We start from the raw sequence: 22744 nt of genomic DNA on the forward strand, positions 1-22744 counted from the left end.
ACCTGCTCCTGCGGTTCTTGGGGCCACTGATGTGCTGATGATCTTCAGTGTCTCTCACCAGCCCAGTGGTATCTCTTGAGTTTAAGACCCATACTTTCAACACCCTTTTGTGTACATCCACCTGGATTTCCTACCTACAACCGCATGCTCAAAACACAAATTGTTACTTTCTCCCCCAATCTGTTCCTCCTTCTGAGTCTCTTTCTTAGAGAATAGTGTCACCTACACGACAACCTCACTGTGTCCTCTTTGAGTTCCACTTCTGAACTCAAATGAATAAAGCCTTTGAAAGGGAGAGACGCACAGTCGGGATCCACTGCCCTGCAGCCCCGATGCTGCCCTCCCCAGGCGTGGCCAGCTGCAGGGGGCCCTCCCTCTCCTGCTCTCCTCCAGGTCCCCCCCGCCCAAGCCTTTCTCTACTTCCCAGAGAACTCAGCTTCCTCCACCGCTCATCTCCCCAAGTCCCATATCTTTTTTTTTTTAACATCTTCATTGGAGTATAATTGCTTTACAGTGGTGTGTGAGTTTCTGCTTTACAACAAAGTGAATCAGTTATACGTATACATATGTTCCCATATCTCTTCCCTCTTGCGTCTCCCTCCCTCCTACCCTCCCTATCCCAGCCCTCTAGGTGGTCACATATCTTTACCCCTCCGTCCTTCTCTTGAACCCTCTCCCTGGGTATCCCCTCCGTTCCCAGAGCTTTAATTCCATCAACTCTAAAATGCATTCTTTTAGCACTATTTATCTTGTTATGTCTGAAATCAGGATGTCCCCCAGGTGGCATGTAGTTACCACTCTGAGTGTAAGGGACCTGGCTCAGAGCTGATCCTTTTATCATCACTTTGGCTGAGTTACGGGCTCTGTTGGTTAAAATATTTTTAAATCAATTTAATTTAAATCAATTGCTGTTTGATGTTTAGAACGTCTTTTTAAAAGATTACACTGTGTTTCACAAACAGAGGGTTAAAGTTGATACTGTAAATCAAATATAAATTATTAGAGAAATGATCACGATCCTGTATTTTCTTGCAAAGAAACAACCAAGTACTTCATGGATCTGAGAAGATACGCTCCAGTAGACGAAGCTGGATTATGCTGTTACTGCAGTACATGCAAACTGATTGCTGTCATACCTCAAACAATGCACCTGCAGACAGGAGAACCTGCCGATTCTTTTGGGAGAGATAAATAATCTTCAAAGCAACAAGAGTCCGGTGTGGTTATTTCACGTGTCCCGAAGGAATAACCAACGTTAAGGTAATGTAGAGCAGATTAAGCAGCAGTATTTCTGCTCCTGATGTACATCCTTCTTAGTTGGACGTATTATGCACCTTCTGGTATATAAAATAACAGTGTAACTTAGAACAGGTAAAATATGGCATGTCAGAGGTTTCTCATCTTTTGGGGGACACAGGCCCTTTTGAAAATCAGATGATAGCTATGGACTCATACCCTAGAAAATGTACTTATTCACATGATCCCATCATTTTTTTTAAGATTTTTAAGATTTCTTTTTTTTTTTTGATGTGGACCAATTTTAAAGCCTTTATTGAATTTGTTACAATATTGCTTCTGTTTTTTTATGTTTTGGTGTGTAACTTAGAACAGGTAAAATATGGCATGTCAGAGGTTTCTCATCTTTTGGGGGACACAGGCCCTTTTGAAAATCAGATGATAGCATGGACTCATACCCTAGAAAAATGTACTTATTCACATGATCCCATCATTTATTTTTAAGATTTCTTTTTTTTTTTTGATGTGGACCAATTTTAAAGCCTTTATTGAATTTGTTACAATATTGCTTCTGTTTTTTTATGTTTTGGTGTTTTGGGCGCGAGGCACGTGGGATCTTAGCTCCCCAACCAGGGATCGAACCCACACCCCCTGCATTGGAAGGAGAAGTCTTAACCACTGGACTGCCAGGGAAGTCCCCTGATCCCATCATTTTTATACAATTCCAAGGGGTTTCAGGGGCCCCCCTGAAGCATCCCTGGGCCCCAGGTAAAGAAATACTAACACACAAACTGATGACTCTACTCCTCTGTCCGAGCTCCAGGCTTCCCGTCCACCACCCGGACGTCTCCACTTGCAGTCTCAGAGGCACTGCAAACGTAACGGGTCCCCAAAGAGAGGCATATCTCCCTCAGTTCCGGCCCAACCTCTCCCTCCCCTGACACCACCCCGTCTCAGCCAACAGCTCCACCAAGCATGGGCACTCAAGCCAGGAAGCTGCTTGGACTTCTCTGCCCCCGACACCCTCTGCGTTCAGTCACCCAGGGTGGATTCTCACCCTTGTGTATTTCTCCAACTGTCCTCTTCTCTCCGAAAGCTGCCACCACCTCCTACCGAACGACTACTATGTGGAATGCAGCCTCAGGTCCCATGTACCCATTCCCCATGCCACAAGCACAGTGGCCTTTCTCTAAAGAAAGCCCGGTCACGACACCCCTCTGCCTTAAGCCCTTTGTGGCTCTCCACCACTTTCATCTCATTAGGTGCCTTCCCTAAGCCACCCCTGCCTGCCACTCCAACCCATCTCCCTCCGTTCCCTCTCAAGGACTGTGCACTGCCCACCCTGCACTTCTTTCTGTTCCTTTCCTGAGCCATGACCCCCCCACTCCACACTCTCGCTGTACCAGCCCACAGGTTGCACAGGGACCATATCTTAGATATTTGCCTCTGTGTCTCCAGGACTTACCAGGGTGCCTGTAATCCGGTAGGTGTTTAATAAATGCCTGTTGAAGTAACCTTAAGGCACATGGTTCCATAAAACACGAATGCAGTACTAAATGCTCTGGTGAGGCAGAAAAACAGAGAGGTTCTGGTCCCAGCTCTGGGGCCTTGAGCAGGTTACGGCACCTCTCCAAGCCTCAGTGTGCACATCCAGAAAATGGGAATGAAAACATCTACTTTAAAGGGTTGTTGCAAAGGTTAAACAATTTAATATAAGTTGGCAGTTGCTGCAAAAGCAGTATTGTCATGTAAAGGGCAACCTGGAGACACATAGGGCTATTTTAGGTGACCACAAAGACTGAGGGTCAGCATTTAATGACTGAGGCCTAGGAAAGCTGGCAATCCTGCATGCACGGGGACAGTCCCGCACAACAATACTGCCCTGTTTTTCATGATTTCTAAACGTGCCACCAGACACTCGTGTGTGTGGGTTGCTTATAATTATTAAGCCTAGAATCTGATTCTGCTTTACATATAACCTCAAAGTATATTTCACCTCATTTTAATATAAACTGAATTTTCCAGAAATGCAATTACCATATAAATTGAAGGTGGATGGTACTATCTTTTATTCAGTGCTTTACCAAATGTTATCCATCATTTCAGAAAATCATGTCACTACCGGCGAGGCCACCAGTGGAACCTGAGTAGTCAGTGCCACTCCCTTCTATCAGTCCACGTTTGTAGGCATGGCATTCATGGAGATTCTATAATAACGTAGGTGCCGGCTCTTATTTCAAGATGTAAAACTTAGAGGAAAAGTACAGACAACATTTGGCTCTCCCATCTCGCGGCCAAATGCAATCACTCCAGGGTGGTGCTGGTACCCGTCGACTAGATTATGTTTGTGTCTGAGCCTTTACATGTTGAAACACATGTTGTTTTATTATAAGTTGCTTCCTTCCTGCTTTTCCTTTAAAGTACAGCTGGGGTAGTATATAGATTTTCTCAGACTTACCTGTGCTGGTAGATTATTTATGGCTCGCACTTCCAGGTGGCAAAGGCAGTGTTACAATCCTCATCATCGACAGGGGTGCTGGGTCTATAAATGGGGCTCGTAAGGCTGTGGTGCCAGTGCTGGCCCAGAGTCAGCACCGGTTTCCTGGTGTCAATACGATAACTGTCAGAGCACCGGGCCAGTCATAAATGTGACACAACATACTTGTGATTCAGGACCACAGCAGTGTCTGGCTTCTGCAGAGTGAGTTACCATCTGCTCCAATGTTCTCACTGGGCGGGGGTGGGGGGGGGGTCTCGTTTATTACCCACAGGCGGCTGTCAAACAGGAAGGAAGGCAGCTGCTGCCCAGCACAGAGTGCAATGTGAGGCCTGTCGGGGACCCCTCCACTCTCCTCAAATACACCCCTGCTCAAGGACTCTCAATGGCTCCTCATTGCCCACGGGACCTAGTCTAGCCCGACCCTGGAGTCTGGCCCAGCCTATCACTTCCAACCTCCACAGCCATGCTTGATGGTCCCTTTCCTTACCCCTCCTCCTCCACATGGCCACCCTTCAGCGTGAAGCTCACATCCCACCTCTCCCAGGAGGACTTTCCAGACAGCTCCGGGCCACAGCAACTTCTTTATCCAAACTCTGTACCAGCACTGACCGAGCCATCATTTGACAGTTCCTCTATACTACAAAATGCTGTTAATTATCTTCAGGTGAGTGAATCCAATCTTACTGCCCCCCTAGACTGAAAACTCTTTTAAGCTGGAGAATGGGTTTATAGAAATTACAAGCCTTAAAATAAAAACAATAGCGATTTGTGTGTTTACTGTGTGATAAGCAGATAATTTAAAGGCATCACCTCACTTAAGCTTCACAGCAACCCAACGAGATGGGTGCTCTTACTGCCCCCAGTGAAGGCCGAGGAAACAGCTCAGAGGCAAAGAAAGGCCCACTCCCAGGGTCATGCTGGAGGCAGAGCTGTGACGCAAACCACTGTCCGCCGGGCTCCGCTCTCTCCCACCCTCCCACCACCGGTGGGCCCGTGGTGAGCACTCGGGACGGTGGGCGGCTGAAGGTTCACTTACTGAGGGCTCTGCGTTCACCAGTGGGAAGAACGGTGGTTGGGGAACGGGATCCACCTTGGCAGACCTGGGTTCGAATCCTGCCTCTGCTAGCCACGTGACCCACGCCCACCACCTACGCCTCCGGGACTTCATTCATGAAGTGGGCGTGCTGACCCTCACCTGACCGTCCGCTGTAAAGTTAAATTAGACAATGAACAGAGAGTGCCGAGCCCAATGTCAGGCATACAGTAGGTGCTCTGTAAAAGGCATTTCCTTAGCTTGGGGGAGGACCCGAGCTTTGAACCTGGGCAGCCCCACCCCTTAGCTTCTGTGCCCCCTGCTCATCTCCCTGCACCCCCTCGACCTGCAGTCACCCTCCATTTGCTCCCCATCCCCAGACAGGGTCTCGCACCTACAGCTGCACACAGCTCACACGCCACTGCCATCCACCCTGCCTCATTTTCCACTTCTCTGCCCCGAGAAGGGTTTTCCCTCTGCTGTTTCTTTAGCCACAGGGAGGGCGGGGATGGGGGGGGTGGGGAAGAGAGCTTGGTCGTGTGACTGCCAGGAAATGCTTTAGAACTTTCACCTCAATCAATCAAACAGGTCTTAGCATGTGACAGGCATCACACACTTGTTGGCTGATTGAATCTACAAGCGATAGTTCCCAGCACCTACCACGTGGGTTACCCTGGGGACAGAGAAATGCACAAGGGCCCCCGACAAGCCATGGATGCTCTGTCAACATATACGAAGAGGAAGAAAGAGGGAAGGAAAAAGAGAGGAGGGAGGAAAAAGGATGTAAGCTAGCTTTTTGGCCTTTGTACCTGGTTCCTTTAACCTGGAATCTCCTTTCTCCTCTGCCTCTGGGTAATTAGTAACCACCTGTACCTCCCCAGCCAGCGTGGATCCCACTGCTGCTGGGGGCCGCATTTATCCCCAGCACGGGGATATTTTGTAACTGGCTGTTTACTTGTCTTCTAAACTCTAGCCTCTAAACTTGTTTAGAGTTGATCTCTGTGGTCCTGGGCACAGGACATGGTACACAGGACATGTTTAATAAATATTTGCCCTACAGGGTAAGAAATCACTCTGGGCCCACAGGCCCAGCAGTCGTGAGACAACGAGAGGCAAACTCAGGACAGCTGGACGCTGCCGAGGCGAGAGCCATCAGGGGAGTGAAGAGAAGGCCGAGAAGGACGAAGGTGGGAGGGGCCCCTGAAGGCTTCCTGGAGGAGAAGAGACAGCAGGAGGGTGAGGAAGCAAGAGCGGGAAGGGGGCAAAGGGCCCCCGGTCACCCTGCTCATCTGGCGAGTGAACATGGAGAAGGGAGCCCTGCTGGAAAGCGGGGACAGGGAGGCGGGTCTGAGGGCACGGGTGTTTGGGGTGAAGGAGACTTACCTCTTTCATCCCATCCTAACAGTTCCCAAATGCCAGGACCGGACTTGAGCTGGGCCTTCAACCATGAGCATCTGGGCATGAGGAGAGAGATGGTGGGGGGCCCAGCCTGGCTGGAAGCAGCGGGTGGGAAGGGAAAGTAGACAAAGATTTTTGGGGCAGATAAGACTGGTGATTCTGGCAGAGGTTTCACACCCTGTCACCTTCCTAACAAAATGATCTCCCATAGGGAAGGAAAGCCACATGAATCAAGCGCTTCCATGAGCATTTTCAATGACTGGAAAAACTGTAAATATCTTGAGTCCAATAAGTCATGGAAGAGTTTACGATGTCATGAAAGATTTATTCAATGGAATTTAAAAATCGTCTTTTGGCAAAATGGGGACAGCAGGAATGCTTTGTGATGCAAAAGGCAAAACATTCAATTCTATCATGTTATGACTAAATGAGGTACAAACTATGGTTATACGAAACATGTACAAGGATTGGAGGGCAACAGGGAAGCTATTTGCGGGGGGACCACTTTTCACTTTGAAATAGCTATTGTTACAATATTGTTTGGGCAATTTTTAAGACTCCGAGTAGGTGCTGTAGATGCTGGGAAGCTACGGTAGAGCTCTGAGGGTGCACAACGAAAGCCATGGTTAAGAAAGCAGAGTCTGGCAGCGGTCAACACGCGGCCTGGGTCTGGGTGGCCTGCTGTGCCAGCATCCAGGGGTGAGGTGGGGGGCACGTGGATGAAGCTGCTGGGAAGGCTCTGCCAGGTGGCTGGGCTACAGTCCCAGTTATTCAAGCAAACACTCATCTGGGCGTTGCTGTGAAGGCGTTTTACAGATGTGATTAAAGTCCATAATCAGTTGACTTTAAGTAAGGGAGATTGTTCTAGATGATCTGGGTAGGCTGATCCAATCGGTTCCAAGGCCTTAAGAGCAGAACCAAGGTTTCCCTCGTGGAGAACTCCCACCTGTGGACATCGTTTCCTGCAGAGAGCTGCAGCTCACCCTCTGGACGCCAGACTTGCCCAGGCAGCCCTCACAACCACCAATTCCTCAACGGAATCACTGAATCCGTATCTCCTGGTTCTGCTGCTCTGGCTGAATGCTGACCGACAAAGATGGCCGCAGGGGTGGGGAGCGGGGGCATCTGCAGACACCCTGGTGGGAGACAAGCGCAGTGGAGTGACGGCCGCCTCCACAACACGCCAGTCCCCTGCTGAGCCCCCGGCCTGCATTCTGCACAGACTCACGCCATCCCTCACTGCTCCCCCAGGTGCCTCTTTGGGCCTCTGCCTGTCACTGTTCCCACCGCATCCGTCAGGGCCAGCCCACCCGTCACCTGCCCGGAGCCTCCTGGACACGCTGACCCTCCCACCCCACCCCCGGCATGCTCTGGCTGCCAGGCCCCCAGGACTCAAAGGTTCTCTCCCTAGCCACACCAGCGCAGCCCCCCACCTGTCACCACACCTGTCACGGTACCCTTGAAAGAAGGGGAAACTGAAGCCCAGGGAAATGGAGTAACGTGAGCAGCCAGAGAGGGCGGTGGTGGCCGCGCTAACTCCCGCAGCTGGCGAGTTGCGGGGCAGGACTCTTGACGCCAAACGTCGCCTCATTCCATTCTTCATCACTAGCTCTGTCTTCGGCTTCTTTGCCCAATTCTGGAGGGCAGGGTACACAGCTAACAATTCTTTTAAACTCCCCCTCGCAGTGCTCAGCCTGGTGCTAATATTCAGGAGGCACAACATAAATACCCCTGCCCGTTTCTGGTTCAGTCCATGACACCTCGCTTGGTCTCCTGTGGAGTGCAAAGCCGACTTGACTCCTTGACGCTGCCGTGCGGGAGGGCGGCTCGTTTCCCAGGGAGGCGGCCGCACGTCGATGGGCTGCGGGCAGGGCCGGGCTCCCCGGGGTGCTCCGGAAGGGTTAACAGCGCCCACTCCCCATGGGCCCCCCTCTGTGCTCCGAGGGCTTTCTCAGGAGGCGGCCAGCCCCGCGGGACCCCTCCCACCCAGAAACCACTCAGACTTTGGGGGGGCCTTTGTGCTTTAATAAAGACGGTATTACTGAGTCGCAAAGCTTCCCTCCTTTCCAACCCTCCTCGCTGCCAGGGTTCCCGCTAAAGGTGAAGCGCTGTCATTCAAGGCCAAAGAAAGGGCTGAATCAAGACGCTACACTCTTTTGACTTAACGTTACAATCTATGGCTCTCCCGGGACCACTTGTGTGAGAAGTGCCCCCAACTTCGCACAAAGGCCCCTCAGCAGTGGCTTGGGGTGTCCTCGGGCTCTGGGGGCGGAGGGCAGGGGATCTCCCTGCGGGGCTCTCTGCATGCATCTCATGAACGCTCTAGTTTCCTCTCTGAATGCAGACAGCAGCCGGGCACTGGAAGAGCCCCACCACCAACGCCGTCCCCGCTTGCTTCGGGCTGCAACAAAGGCCACTTGAGGGCCGAGAGACAGCACTGCCCAGTTCCTTCCCTGGGCCTGTTCTCTCCCCTTTCACACATCTTTCCCTTTTATTCCCCGCTGCCCCCTTTACTCCTGCTTTATGCCTCATTGAATCCATTAGCCACTTTACAGGGTGCTCCTGAAGAATAAATTTTCTGTGGGGGGCTCCTGATGGTTTCCCTGCTGGCAGCTCCAAACCCCCTTGGTGGTAGTGGGAGGGAGGGAGAAAAAGGCACACACTCGAGGGAGGAGCCGCTGATGGCCCCTCCAGGCTGCATCTCCATCTGGCAGGTCTGGGATAAGCTGGAGGGAGCAGGCACCCTCACCTGCCAAGAGGCCCCACCCTGCTCCTCCCTGCTCCCGAAAGGGTGTGGTCCCTCATGATCTTAGGGCAAGCAGCTTAAGCCCTGTGAGCCTTTGTCTTCTCATCTGTAAAATGGGGATAGCAATCGTACCTTTCTCATAGGGTTGTTTTAAGGGCTCAGTGGGTTAATGTAGCAAGCGCCTTAGAACAGGGTCGGGATCAAAGTGCCACTGAAACATCTGCTTTACCACTACCATCATGCAGAGGATGCGGGCTGTTTACGAGCCCTTGCACAAATATAACAGAAACAGACTGTGGTTATCAGTGGGAAGAGAGGTGAAGGGGATTAAGAGGTACAAACTACTAGGTATAAAATAAATAAGTTACGAGGATGTAAGTACAGCACAGGGAATATAGCCAATATTTCCCAATAACTTTATATGGAGTATAATCTATAAAAATATTGAATCACTATGTTGTACACCTGAAACTAATATTGTAAGTCAACTACACTTTAATAAAAGAAAGAGTCCTTGTACTACCTCCAACTCCTCTACTTGTTTGTGAATGAAGGAAGGAAAAGGAAAAAAAAAAATCAATTCAAGGCTATTTGCAGCTGTTTCTGTGTGAGTGTGTCTGTCTGTGTGTGTTTTCTTTTCTCCTGCCTTGGTGTCCTGGAGCTCTGAAAAGAATAAAAACAGTGGCCTAAAGCAGTGAAAAGGCAGGATTCTTCTTAAAATCCCAGCTAATCCTGCAGCTTCCTTTAAAGTGGCACTAGGAGGAGGCAGGGAAGGGGCCAGAACTGTTTTTGTAGCACCCTCCCCTCCCAACCACTGCTCCTGGAGACCAGGAAACGAGGGGGAAAAATCCATAAATCATCCTCTGAGAGGAGGACAGAAGAAGGAACCGGCAGGGGGACAGAGCAAAGAACAGGAGCCAGCTGGGCAGGGAGTGTGGGCGGCATGAGGGGGCACCTGACTATCTGGTGGGCAGGGAGGGCTGCCTGCAGAGGGCAGAGCATCTAGGCAAGAGCTGGGCAAGTCACCCCATTCAAAACTCAAAAAACAGAAAGGTCTTAAACTCCTGTGCAGCATCGGGTCCCACAGAAGGAGGATGCCACACCAAAAGGTGTCTCTGATCGGACACTTCTCTCCAGCCTGCTGCACCTTCACCCTGGTCACCCGCTACTAGAGCTCCCCAGCCTCTCCGCTCCCACCCGTCCATTGTCAACGAGTAGCCAGAGCCAGCTTTTAAGGATGAAAGTCAGATCCAGCTACCCCTGCTTAAAAATTTTCAGTGGCTCTCCACTGCCCTTAGAATAAAATCTCCGACCCTTCACCGTGGCTGTTAGTCTGTCCCCTGCCCCATCACATGCGAACGTCGACTCCATCTGGTCCCCACCTTTACTTTGCCTCTCAAATTCACCAAGTCCTTCCCACTTGAGAATTTCATCAGTGCTGCTCACCGGGCCAATCCCTTCCCATCCTTCCCATCACAGATGGGGGCCTCTCTCACGGAGGCTTTCCTGAGCCCCCTGAGAATGTCTCCTGCCCTAATTCTTCCCCCTCAAGGCCCCCGTCCTCCGCCCACGGCGTTTCTATAGCTGTTCGTTCTCCATCTCCCCCAGCAACAGTCAGCTTCAGTCTGACTCGCTCACCACTGAAAAGAGCCCCCAGCCTGGTCCCTGGCACACAGTAGGTGAGCAATAAACATTTAATGAATGAATAGAAGAATCAATGAGTAACATCCATAGCAAGTGAGCATCTGGATACAAGAACCAGAACATTTAGGAGCTGGAAAGGCTGGGGTGAGATTTTAAGAATCCTTCAGAAAAGCTCTCCATTGCAAACCATCACTGTAGCTTTTCAGTATCTGAAGCGGTCCACGTTTTGGGTGACAGCAATTTAGGTGTTAGTTTCTTGTTACATGGCAAATCGTTTGCATTAATTAGTTTAACAGATGAGAGATCCGTGAACTTTTTCTGTGAAGGGCCAGAGAATGAATATTTTAGCCTTTGTGGGTCACACAAACTCTGTTGCAACTACTCAGCTCTGCCATTGTAGTAGCACAAAAGCAGCTGAAGGCAATGCAGAAAGATAGGGATGTGGCCGTGTTCCAACAAAACTTTATTTACAAAAGCAGGCCACAGGTAGAATCTGGCCAAAGGCCAATGCTGACCGATCCCTGGGTCAGACTAAGGCCTAGCAAAGCCGCAAGAGAAGGACACATAGTAAGGACCGGTTTTTTCAGTCTTCAAAGAATATGCATAGCAGGTACTAGGATGTCACCATTCCCTAACGCTGCTTCCATGCTGTAGGATGACAACATAGAATAAAGACAGGAGCACCTTGAATTCATTTGAAGTTACTGTTTCATAGAATATAAAGGACTTCAGTTGTGTCATTTTGCATGTCAGCAATATGTCTTTGCAAATGGGAAGTTCTAAGAGCAATTTTCACTCTGGAGGTCCTGGGGAGCTACTGTTAAATGCCTAGGTGGGTGGGTGACTGGATGGATGGACAATAAAAATGGAGAAGACAGGATGTTTTCTAGGGTGATTACAAAGTAGACTTGGTCAACAACTGGAGAGGTTAGGTGAGAAGTTGTCAAAACAAGTTACTGGTTTGAGGCCTATGGGACCAGAGGGAGGACCTGGTGGCGGCGATGGACAAGATGGATTTGGTGGACAAATAAAAAAAACAAGGAAAGAGCAAAGACAGTCTTTTCAACAAATGGACACACACATGCAAAAATGAATCGAGACACACACCTTACACCCTTCACAAAAGTTAACTCAAAACGGGTCATAGATCTAAATGCACAACTATTAAACTCCTAGAAGATAACACAAGGGAAAACCTAGATGACTTTGGGTATGGCAAAGACTTTTAGATAAAATACAACACCAAAAGCACAATCCATGAAAGAGCTAGTTGATAGGCTGGACTTCATTAAATTAAAAACTTCTGTTCTGCAAAAGACAATGCCAAAAAAATGTGAAAACAAGCCACAGACCAGGAGAAAATATTTTCAAAAGATCCATCTGATAAAGGACTGTTATCCAAAATACACAAAGACCTCTTAAAACTCAACAATAAGAAAACAAACAACGGATTACAAAATGGGTCACAGACCTTAACAGACACCTCACCAAAGAGATATACAGACAGTAAATAGGCATATGAAAAGATGTTCCACATCACCTGTCATCAGGGAAATGCAAATTAAAACAATAAAGAGATACCACTACATATCTTTTAGGATGGCCCAGATCCAAAACACCAATGATGCCAAATGCTGGCAAGGATGCAGATAACAGGCGTTCTCTCACACTGCTGGTGAGAATGCAAGATGGTACAGCCGATTTGGAAGATAGTTCAGTAGTTTCATACAAAACTCAGCATGCTCTTACCATAAGAACCAGCAGTCATGCTCCTTGGTATTAATACAAAGGGGTTGAAAACATATGCCCACACAAATGCTTGTACGCGCATGTTCACAGCAGCTTTACTCCTAATTGTCAAACTTGGAAGTACCCAAGATGTCCATCCAAAGGTGAATGGATCAACAAACTGTGGTACATTCAGACAATGGAACATTACTCAGTGATAAAATGAATTGAGCTATAAAGCCATGAAAAGACATGGAGGAAACTTAAATGCACATTACTAGGTGAAAGAAGTCAGCCTAAAAAAGCTACATACAGGGGACTTCCCTGGTGGCGCAGTGGTTGAGAATCCGCCTGCCAACGCAGGGGACACGTTCGAGCCCTGGTCCGGGAGTCTCCCACATGCCGCGGGACAACTAAGCCTGTGTGCCACAGCTCCTGAGCCTGCGCTCTAGAGCCTGCAAGCCACAACTACTGAGCCCACATGCCACAACTACTGAAGCCCATGTGCCTAGAGCCGTGCTCCGCAACAAGAGAGGCCACTGCAATGAGAAGCCCACGCACCGCAATGGAGAGTGGTCCCCGCTTGCCACAACTAGAGAAAGCCTGCACACAGCAATGAAGACCCGATGCAGCCAAAAAAAACAAATAAATAAATAATTAATTTTTTTTTAAAAAGCTACGTACAGTATAATTCCAAGGATATGGCATTCTGGAAAAGTCAAAACTATGGAGACAGCAGAAGACTGTTTTCTTTTTGTGTGGTTGCCAGGGATGGGGAAGCGGGGAGAAGAACAGGTAGTACACAGAGGATTTTTAGGGCAATGGTACTATTCTATATGATACCATAATGGTGGATCCATGTCATTATACCTTTGTCCAAACCCACAGAATGTACAACACCAAAAGTGAACCCTGGGCTTCCCTGGTGGCACAGTGGTTGAGAGTCTGCCTGCCGTTGCAGGGGACACGGGTTCGTGCCCCGGTCCGGGAAGATCCCACATGCCGCGGAGCGGCTGGGCCCGTGAGCCATGGCCGCTGAGCCTGCGCGTCCGGAGCCTGTGCTCCGCAACGGGAGAGGCCACAACGGTGACAAGCCCGTGTACCGCAAAAAAAAAAAGTGAACCCTAATGTAAACTATGGACTTTGAGAGATTATGATGTGTTTAAGTGGGTTCATCAGTTGTAACAAATGTACCACTCTGGCGGGGGATATTGATAATGGGGGAGGTTATACAGTGTTGTGGGCAGGGAGTGCATGAGAAATCCCTGTACTTTCTGCTTCATTTTGCTGTGAACCTGAAACTGCTCTAAAAAATAAAATCTTTAAAAAAAACAAGGACACAGGAAAATCACAAAGATGTCTCCATGTCTTAGCCACTTGATTTCAATTATCAATTGAAAATGATTATCATCCAGAAGATGACCAGTTATAAATAGCCTGGAAGTTTCCTCCTGAAGAAAGCAAGTGTTTCAGAATCCTATATTTTCTCAGGACTTAATATACAATTGAGAAACGTTCTTATTTATTTTGTTAATCCAGACTTCTGAGAATTTCTAATATTGTCCAGAGAGAGAAGAAAAATAACCTTGTAGAACTAAAACCAGGGCAGGAACATAAATGGCTTACTAAGCCCCTGCCATGCGCTCAGAAATCGGATCCATGTGTTCTCTCTGAACCTGGACACGAACCCACGGCTGGAGGTATTAGAACAGATGAGGACCAGGCCTAGGGAAGGCAGACAGATCTGGATTTGGGTCCCAGCTCTGCTCTTTCCAAGCGGGGTGGTCTTAGGCAAATCTTGTGTCCTCTCTGGGCCTCTACTTCCTTATTTGTATAACAGGGTTTGGACTTAAACCCTCCCAGCTCGGACAAGCTATATTCTAACATTCCAGAGCCAGTTCTCCGCCATTAGAACTCCCATGTTCATAGGACCTGATTCTCTAACTGTTCCCCAGTGTGTCCCAGCACCTCGCAGGGAGGCCCTGCACAGGCAGGATTCATCCGTTCCTCAGATGTTTACTGAGCAACAGTCATGTGCCACTTGCTATGTACCGAAGCTGGAACCTAGCTACTCTCTCTGCAGCCAGAGCAGCTTCTTCTGAGAGTTCATGTTGCTCGCCCTGACTCTGGGAGACCCTGCATGCGGGCCTCTGTGATGTCCGAAGGATGAAAAGCACTGAGGAAGGCGCAGGAGGAGATGGAGTGAAGGTCACATAGAGCGACTGTCCTTGGTGGGAGCAATGGTTCCAACACAGCGTCGGGGCCCACACGCCGCCCCCCGGGCCACTGGAGAGCACTGCTACACCTTCACCTATCGCCTTGCCACGGCTTCATCGGTGATCTACTTATCTGCGACGGGATCCGAAATCCCCGCTTACAGAGCCACCTGCCAAGAGGCTGAGCCTGCAGCATCTGCATGAACTCCTGCGCAGGGGATGGGCCCTCAGCTGAGTTAAGGCTGGGGTTATAGTCTTTGCCTTGGAGACAGGATGGGGTCAGGAACTTGTTCTCAAGTTAATGAAATTTCAGAAATTTCTGGTGAAGCCCAGGTATGGATAGCACGCTGGAACTTGGGATGAAGAGGAAGAGCCAAGTCAGGCATGGCCTGGACAATAGCAGGAAGATGGAGTTCTTGCTGCTTCCTTTAACTGACTCTTGAGAGCGGCTCTGGCCAGGGTCCCGCAGGCAGGCGGCAGGGGCAACCTCTGCCCACTCAGGAAGACTCAGATGACCCTGTGTTTATTTTTAGCTGTTTTTGTACAAAATCCGAAAAACCTTTGGACACTGGGCTCATGTTCAAGGTGAGATGAATGATAAACAGTAACAAAAGCATCAGACCCTCCCCTGAGGAGCCCGCATGCTGATCCAGGCTCTCCTGGTCTCCCCAAACTGTCAGATGTGACCTACAGGACCTTGTCATTTATAAACAACCAGGGAGCTGGGCCACCAGACCAGGTCCTAACCTGACACTTACTCACTGTGAGACCGTGGACAAGTCCCTCCTGCTCTCTGAGCCTCAGTTTCCTCATGCATAAAATACGGGTGCAGATGGACCAGATAATCTCTAAGGAAATTCGCAGGTCCAGCAAACCACATCTCATCCTGGACACTTACCCTGGTCTTGGGCATGAAACCCAGTCTTGAGGAAAATACTTAATTGTTCATGTGACTTCAGCATTTCCCTTAATAGCACCATTCAGATCCAGCTGCAACCAACAATCATGGAGCACCTACTATGTTCTAGACGGTCTCATTAACGGCCTCTTCATAACCAATCCGTAAGGAAATTGTCATTGTCCTCAGGTCACAGATGGCAGGAATGATGGTACACTCACCCAGAGGCATGGGCTATGTGGTCACCGAGGCTTGGGGTTAATCCCAGCCCTCCCCTCCCTACCTGAGTGTCCTTGAGCAAGTTACGTAACCCCACGAAGCCTCAGTTTCCTCATCTGTAAAATGGAGATAATGTTAGCCCCTGTGTCTCATGGGGTTGTTTCAAGGTCTGAAAGGGGCATGTGAAGCACTCAATAACCGTCATCTTGCCCTCCCTCAATCTTTTCTGAAATCTCTCGGAATGTAGCCTGCCAGTTCTTCCTTGATACCTGGTCCCTGCCTTAGGATTCTCTGACACACAGGCTCGATGTCCCAGCCAATGGCAAGTGGCCCCACTTGGGGACTGAGCTTCCTCCTGAGGGCTGAGTGGAATGAAATAATTCTGCCGTGGCCCAGGTCCAGGCCCGAGAGCTCAAAGCCACACATGCACATGGACAGCCCATGCGTGCGCACGCACCAAAACCTCATCACTGCAGCCCTCACTGGCCCAGCATGGATTCCCGGAAAGGTGGTCATCACGGTAGGAGCAATAAGAGCAACACCCACGATACCTCCTCCCTTTTTTCTATGGTTCACAAAGCACTTTCACGTATGTCACCTGGGTAGGGTAGAGGCTGTGTTTTATTCATCTTTACATACCCACTGAATAATGCTAGGTATGAAGCAGATACTCAGAAACTACTCTTGAATGAATAAGTGGGTTTTGTTTTTTGTTTTTTTTTTCGGTACACGGGCCTCTCACTGTTGTGGCCTCCCCCGTCGCGGAGCACAGGCTCTGGACGCGCAGGCTCAGCGGCCATGGCTCACGGGCCCAGCCGCTCCGCGGCACGTGGGATCTTCCCGGACCGGGGCACGAACCCGCGTCCCCTGCATCGGCAGGCGGACTCTAAACCACTGCGCCACCAGGGAAACCCTTGAATTAATAAGTTTTATAACAAGATGTTTTAAAGTCACCATCTACTCAGCACGTATGATCAGTTCCCCATTCTGCTAAGTGCTGAAATGTGCAGCCTTGCATTTCATTCCTACAACCATCCCTGAGACGAGTTCACTCATCAATCCCTGTTTTGCAGAAGAGGAAATAGGCTCAGGGAAGTTAAATGATGCACCCAAGGTCTCAGCCGGTGAGAAAGAGACCTGAGATGTGGACCATGGTTCCAGACCCTGGTTCTCACCCCCTCCAGTCTTTCTCCTCTTCTTTAGCCAGAAGAGGCAGCAAGAGGGGCATGGGGGCAGGATGCATGTAGTCTGAAGTAGTAGATCAATAATGCAATGAATTTTATGTTTGGAAAAACAAAAAAATCCTATTGTCTTTAAGATACAAACCAGAGAAAGCAAAGATCAGCAAAATCACCTTGGCTGAGGGGACATGAGAGTCTCTGTTCTACTCTCCGGTTCCTGAGGCACATTTATGATGACTTTCTAGTCCATCCTTGGCCTCCTTATAGCCCACAGCACGGGGCTTGTTGGTATCTCTTCTGTGTTCTCCTAAGCCCCCTCCTGCACGTCTGCCCATCTCCCACATTCTAGCAGTTTCCTCTTCATCTCACCTACCACTGTGGGAGCCAAGGGGACCATCTTTTGCAAAAGGTCCCGGAGTTATGAAGTTCCTATTTCCTTGGACGTTTTGTCTTCACCCACTGCCCCAGCCAATAGCTTAGAATAAAGTTTATGAGCAACTGCCTACCAGAAGCAGGCAGCCGGGGAGTGACACGGTCAGGGTGACACAGGCATTTAAAAAAAGCCCGATTTTCCTCTTTTCCACAAATGAGGAAAGCAATGGCATTGACACTCAGCCACAGGACCGGGGGGATGGAAATGCTGGGGACTGTGGTCAACCTAGTATCCCCAGAAGCAGGTGTGCTGCTCAAGTCAGCCCAGTGCTACCGGCTAGGTTATCAATCCCAGCACGGCCCGATCTTCCAACTTTCCGAGGGACGACAGAGTCCTATTTTTTTTTTCACTTATTTCACATGGAACTTCCTGAGTTCTGAATGTTGGTAACTAATTCTCCCCCACCTCTTTTCTTTTTAATATGATACATGCGTGGGCTGGACTTGGCCATGAGCTACACATTTATAACCTCTGGTGAGCCTTGTGGCACAGATGGCTGTACTCATCAGACGGCCCTTTGCTCCCCTCACTTCTAAGCCTCCCTGGCGGTTGGTAAGCCTGTGCCTTAGGCTCAGGCCAGGGGCCTGTGAGCGGAAGAGCCGCAGTAACTTCCAGGCCAGGGCAGCTCAGAGCTGGCTGTCTCCCCCCATTTCTCCTCCCCTGTGAGGCACTGGCCCTGGAGGCCACCTGCTGCAGCCGGCACAGCAAGGCTACAAGATGGAGGCGGGCGAGAACTCGGGATCCGTGGCGGAGGCACCCGGCACCACCTGCCCTAGCGCACGCCTGGAGTGCGGGTCTACATACAAAAACCCCATGGTAGTAGTTGAGCATTTCCTGGTTTCCAAAGCACCTTAACTCTACTTTCCTTATACGACTCTCAACCCAGTTAGAAAACAGGACTAGGCTTTATTAAGTCACAGGTGAGCAAAGTGAGGCTCAGAAGGTAGAACCGAACAGCCCTGAGGTGCGTGGCAAACAGGTGGGGACTGGCATTCCAGCTCTGGACTCCCTGTCTAGCGCTCCTCCTAGCCCCCAACTCAGGAGCTGGCCTTTGCAACGTGAGCCCCCTGGCATTCCCTGGGTCACCTGTGGCTTGTACAAGGACGACTCGCCCCTCCCCTGCCCGCGTCTAGCTAAAGATCCACCTCTTACTTTTCCTGTGGACTTGGTCCCCTTCCAGATGCAGAAGTAACAGATGGTCCAGGCTGCCAGCAGACACAAGGCCAGCTCCCAGCGGAGGTTCCCGACGTGCTCGATCCCATCTGAGATGGCCAGGACCCGGCGCCTGCAGAAGGGAGGGCAGAGAGTCACGGGGGCTGGAGATGGCCCACACTGACCCCACCATAAGCAAAGCTAGCGCTTCCGAGGGGCAAGGACAGCCCACTCGCTCATTCGCCCACCATTCACCAAGCGTCTTCTCTGAGCCAAACTCAGGGCTGGGTGTGGGAGCCTCAGAAAGGAGCAAGACTCACCCGCAGCCTCCATGGACTCGCTCCATGGGGGCTAGGATGTGGGTTAGCAAATGGTTTATGGAAACAGTGTGGTAAGAGCTGCGATGGGAAGACTGAGAAGTACCTAGCCCACCTCAGGGGTGCTGGAAGACGGCAGGACGGTCCATAAACGTTCCAGGTCCCTCCCTCAGGGGAGATTACACAACCCCGCTGAACTCAGCGGTGGCCAGAGGACTTGCTTTGGCCAGTGGCACACACTTCCCTTCAGACGGAGGCGTTCAGAGGCAGGCGGTGTGGTCTGCCATGTTCTCTTTGCCCCAGTGTTGCTCTCATCACAGAAGCATGTGTCAAGGTGGACCTCTAGAAGCCCAAGTTCCTAAGTGAGTACATGAGCCCTCCTGCCACCCCACATGAGCGGGGTGGCTTTTTTGAAATGCCTGTGTCACCCTGACTATGTCACTCTCTGCTGCCGCCCCACATGAGAGCTGCTGTGTGAGCAAGAAGCAAATTCTGCTGAAAGACAAATGCTGGATGATATCACTCTAGGTGGAATCTAAAAAATACAAGCAACTAGTGAATAAAACAGAAAAGCTGGCTTACAGATACAGAGAACAAACCAGTGGCTACCAGTGGGGAGAGGGAAGGGGGGAGGGGCAAGACAGGGGTAGGGTATTTTTCTTTTTAAAGGGGTTATTACGGGATTATATAAAGCCATGGGTGTGAAAACTTTGAAAACTGTACTGTAGAATTTAAATAACCTTTCATTAAAAAAAAAAAAAAAAAAGCCACAAAAAAACCCCCAACTCTGTTGCTTCAAGCTACTGAGATCTTTGTTACTGCAGCATAACCCAAACTCTCCTGACTGCCACAGGTGTCAGAGAAAGCTTTCTGGAAGAAATGATAGTTGAGCCAGATTTTGAAGGATGATAGAGTTTAGCCAGGAGAAGGAGGCGGGTACAGATTGTTTCAGGCCCAGGGACTAGCCCAAGCAAAGGCCAGAAAATGGAGCACGGATACTTGGGGAACGAGGAAGCCCAGAGACCAGAAGCGAAAAGCAGGACAGATAAACACAGGAGTCATCCTCGGGAGCCGTGAACAGTGTGCCAAGGGGCAGGGGTGTCCCAGAGGGCCCAGGCCACAGGAGAGGGGGACCCCGCGTGCGCTGAGCCAACGTGACCAGCCGTGGCCCTCCCTCAGAACCCACCAGTCCTTCAGGGCTGACACAGGCCTGGCTCCTACAGCCCAGCCTGGGGTTTGTGTTTCTCTAAAGTCAGACTCGCCACGCTCCATATTGTGCAGAGCCATGGCACCAACACAAACCCCCTCCACACTCGCTCCACGAACCCCGTGCCGGCTGCCAAGCCACCCCCACCGGACCACGCCAGTCGCCTGGGCGCTCTGGGAACGTCCTTTGAGAAAGCAGCTCCCATCCCACCAAGCATGAAAGCCTCCCTCAGTGTCTGTCTCCCTGGGAATCCACTCGGGGCCTGATTTTGCATTAATTACTCAATGACACCAATTAGCGCTGGTCTGCAGGCTCCCTCCTGCCCCAGCCCCTGTCGGAGAAATCAGGCAGGCCCCCAAATAAAATTGGGCTGTGTGCAGCCGGGGATTTACTCGAAAGGAGGCCAGCTCTCACACCTATAGGCAGAAGGGGGAACACCTACTAAATATACATTTATTGAGCATGTACTAGGTACCAGGCACTATTATTAATACTGAGGATAAAAAGGCACGCATGGTATGGTCCTTGCCCTGTACTAGGATAAGCTGGGCAAAAAAAAGTCCAAGTTATCTGAGAAAGAAAGGAGACAGCTGCTTAGCTATAACAGTTACTTTATTTGCTTCTTATGTCTTAGCAGTCTTTGGCTTTAATTCGTTTTAAAACGGCAGGCTGTATTAAATGAAACCTTTAAGAGTATCTATCATTAAAACAGAGCAGCAGGACCCAGAGTGTGGTCCTTGTGGGGTGCTTGCCAAAAATACAAAAACTCCTGCGGGCCCATCCTGGACACACTGAGTCTGAATCCTTATAAAATGGTTCCCGGGAAGCTGCATTTTCCTATGTTTCCCGGAGGACTGCTCACGCACAGCAAGGCTTGAGCAACACCGCAGAAGGAGAATTTCCTGGTGTTGGAGGAATGATGTGCAGACTCCAAGGGTTTGGTTTTGTTTGTTTGTTTCTGAGAGGACGTGGAGAGGGAGTTAGGGATCCTCGGAGAGGGTACTGAAGGGATGTACTTTCTCCCCAGAGAAACACCCTGATGCGCCCATTCACTCCCCAAATCCTGCAGGAACTTCAAGGTGCTCACAAACTCCCCTGTCTCCAGACTTAGAGCCTCGTAGCCGAGGACGCACAAGTACCACCTTACAAACTGCCCCCCGAAGCTTCCCAAACACCCATCAGGTGGCGAATGGGAAAGGACAACCCGGAGCAGGAAAGAAAGCGGCAGACGGAAATGCCCAGGGTCCTCTCTGTGCTTGTCACTGCAGCCTCGAAATCTCCATTAAAGAAACACTGAGACAGGTCTAGCAGGGCTGCATGCACACCCATGCCCTCTTGCTGATATTCTTGTTTCCCGAACAGAGAATCTGAAAACTGGAAACAGCATAGGGACAGAGGGAGAAAGAAGGGGGCAGGCCCGCCAGGAGAGAGCCGGTGCAGGCCCCCCTCTTCCAAACTTCCAAGTTTGGATGCTGCAAACTTTCAGTCATGCAGCTGTGGCTTCGGCGCCCTCTCGCTTAATTGAACAATCTAATCCCCAAAATGGGAAGCAGATTACTAAAAGCTATGCAGGATGAATTGCTCTTTTGTTCCACCAGACATTATTTGAAAACATCCTCAAACTATTTTCTTTAGGTTTTACCAGCACTGACTCTAACTAGCAAGGGACGTTGAGTTTCTAAAGAAAGGAGGCTCGGGGACCAGGTTCTCAGCCTGCAGGACTGTGGGGTTGTTTTCAAATCTACAAGGGCAGCCTTTGAGAGCGTGGGGGCTGGGACACTCAACTCCGGAGACTTGGAGAAAGCACAGCTCTTCCTGGGAAAAAACTCTCTTAATGACCCTCCCCCGTGAAGTGCTGGGACAGAAGAAAGGTTTGAATAAGGAAGAGTTTGCTGCCAACACTCTGGCAAAAAAGGACCCGGGAACAGACCTCCCGACACCTTTCAGGGGGCGGGAAATGTTGAAGACTGGATGGGGTCCTTCGGAGGGATTCATTTACCCGAGTAATATTGTGCACCTACTACGAGCCAGGCATGAAAGCGGGTTCTTCATGAAGCATTTTTTTCAGGCCATGAGTCTATTTCTGGAGATTTGCACCCAGCACTTGAAGGTGTAACGCCTCTGCTTCTCCAGCCCTAGGCACACACATAGATGGCTGAGCTCAAAAGCCAGCTCTGGGGCTTCCCTGGTGGCGCAGTGGTTGAGAGTCTGCCTGCCAACGCAGGGGACACAGGTTCGAGCCCTGGTCTGGGAAGATCCCACATGCCGCGGAGGAACTGGGCCCGTGAGCCACAATTACTGAGCCTGCACATCTGGAGCCTGTGCTCCGCAACAAGAGAGGCCACGACAGTGAGAGGCCCGCGTACCGCGAAGAAGAGTGGCCCCCGCTTGCCGCAACTGGAGAAAGCCCTCGCCCAGAAACGAAGACCCAACGCAGCCAAAAATAAATAAATAAATAAATATTTTTTAAAGCCAGCTCTGCTCCTGACAAGCTGTGTGACATTGGGAAAGGGACATCACCTCCTTTCCATAGGTTTTCAAGCAGGAACTCATCTTACCCTCCCAACAATCCTCGAGGTGGATGCAACTGTTATCATCATTTCAAAGATAGGGAAACCGAGGTGCCAGGCGGTGAGGTAACTTGCCCAAAGTCATGCTGAGAGCAAGTGACGGGCGGGATCTGAACCCAGGGATCCTGGCTCCAGGGCCCAGACTTTCAGCTGCAGTGCTAGCTCCTAGACTCCCCCATGACACTCAAAACACCCCTTCCTTCCTTCTTTTTTTTTTTTTTTTTTTTTTGTGGTATGCGGGCCTCCCTCTGCTGGGGCCTCCCCCG

The 22744-nt window shown here is 50.2% G+C and overlaps 1 protein-coding gene across 1 annotated transcript in view; it reads right to left on the reverse strand.

The window, feature by feature from the left end:
- The window catches only part of SLC6A11 (solute carrier family 6 member 11), a 127197-nt gene that overhangs the window by 84647 nt on the left and 19806 nt on the right, over positions 1-22744 (reverse strand). The window contains exon 5 of the mRNA XM_024123923.3: positions 18385-18517. Within this exon, the coding sequence (XP_023979691.1) occupies positions 18385-18517 (133 nt within the window). The remainder of the gene's footprint in view (positions 1-18384; positions 18518-22744) is intronic.

The sequence above is a fragment of the Physeter macrocephalus genome, chromosome 18 (assembly GCF_002837175.3).
Source record: "Physeter macrocephalus isolate SW-GA chromosome 18, ASM283717v5, whole genome shotgun sequence".
Lineage (NCBI taxonomy): Eukaryota > Metazoa > Chordata > Mammalia > Artiodactyla > Physeteridae > Physeter > Physeter macrocephalus.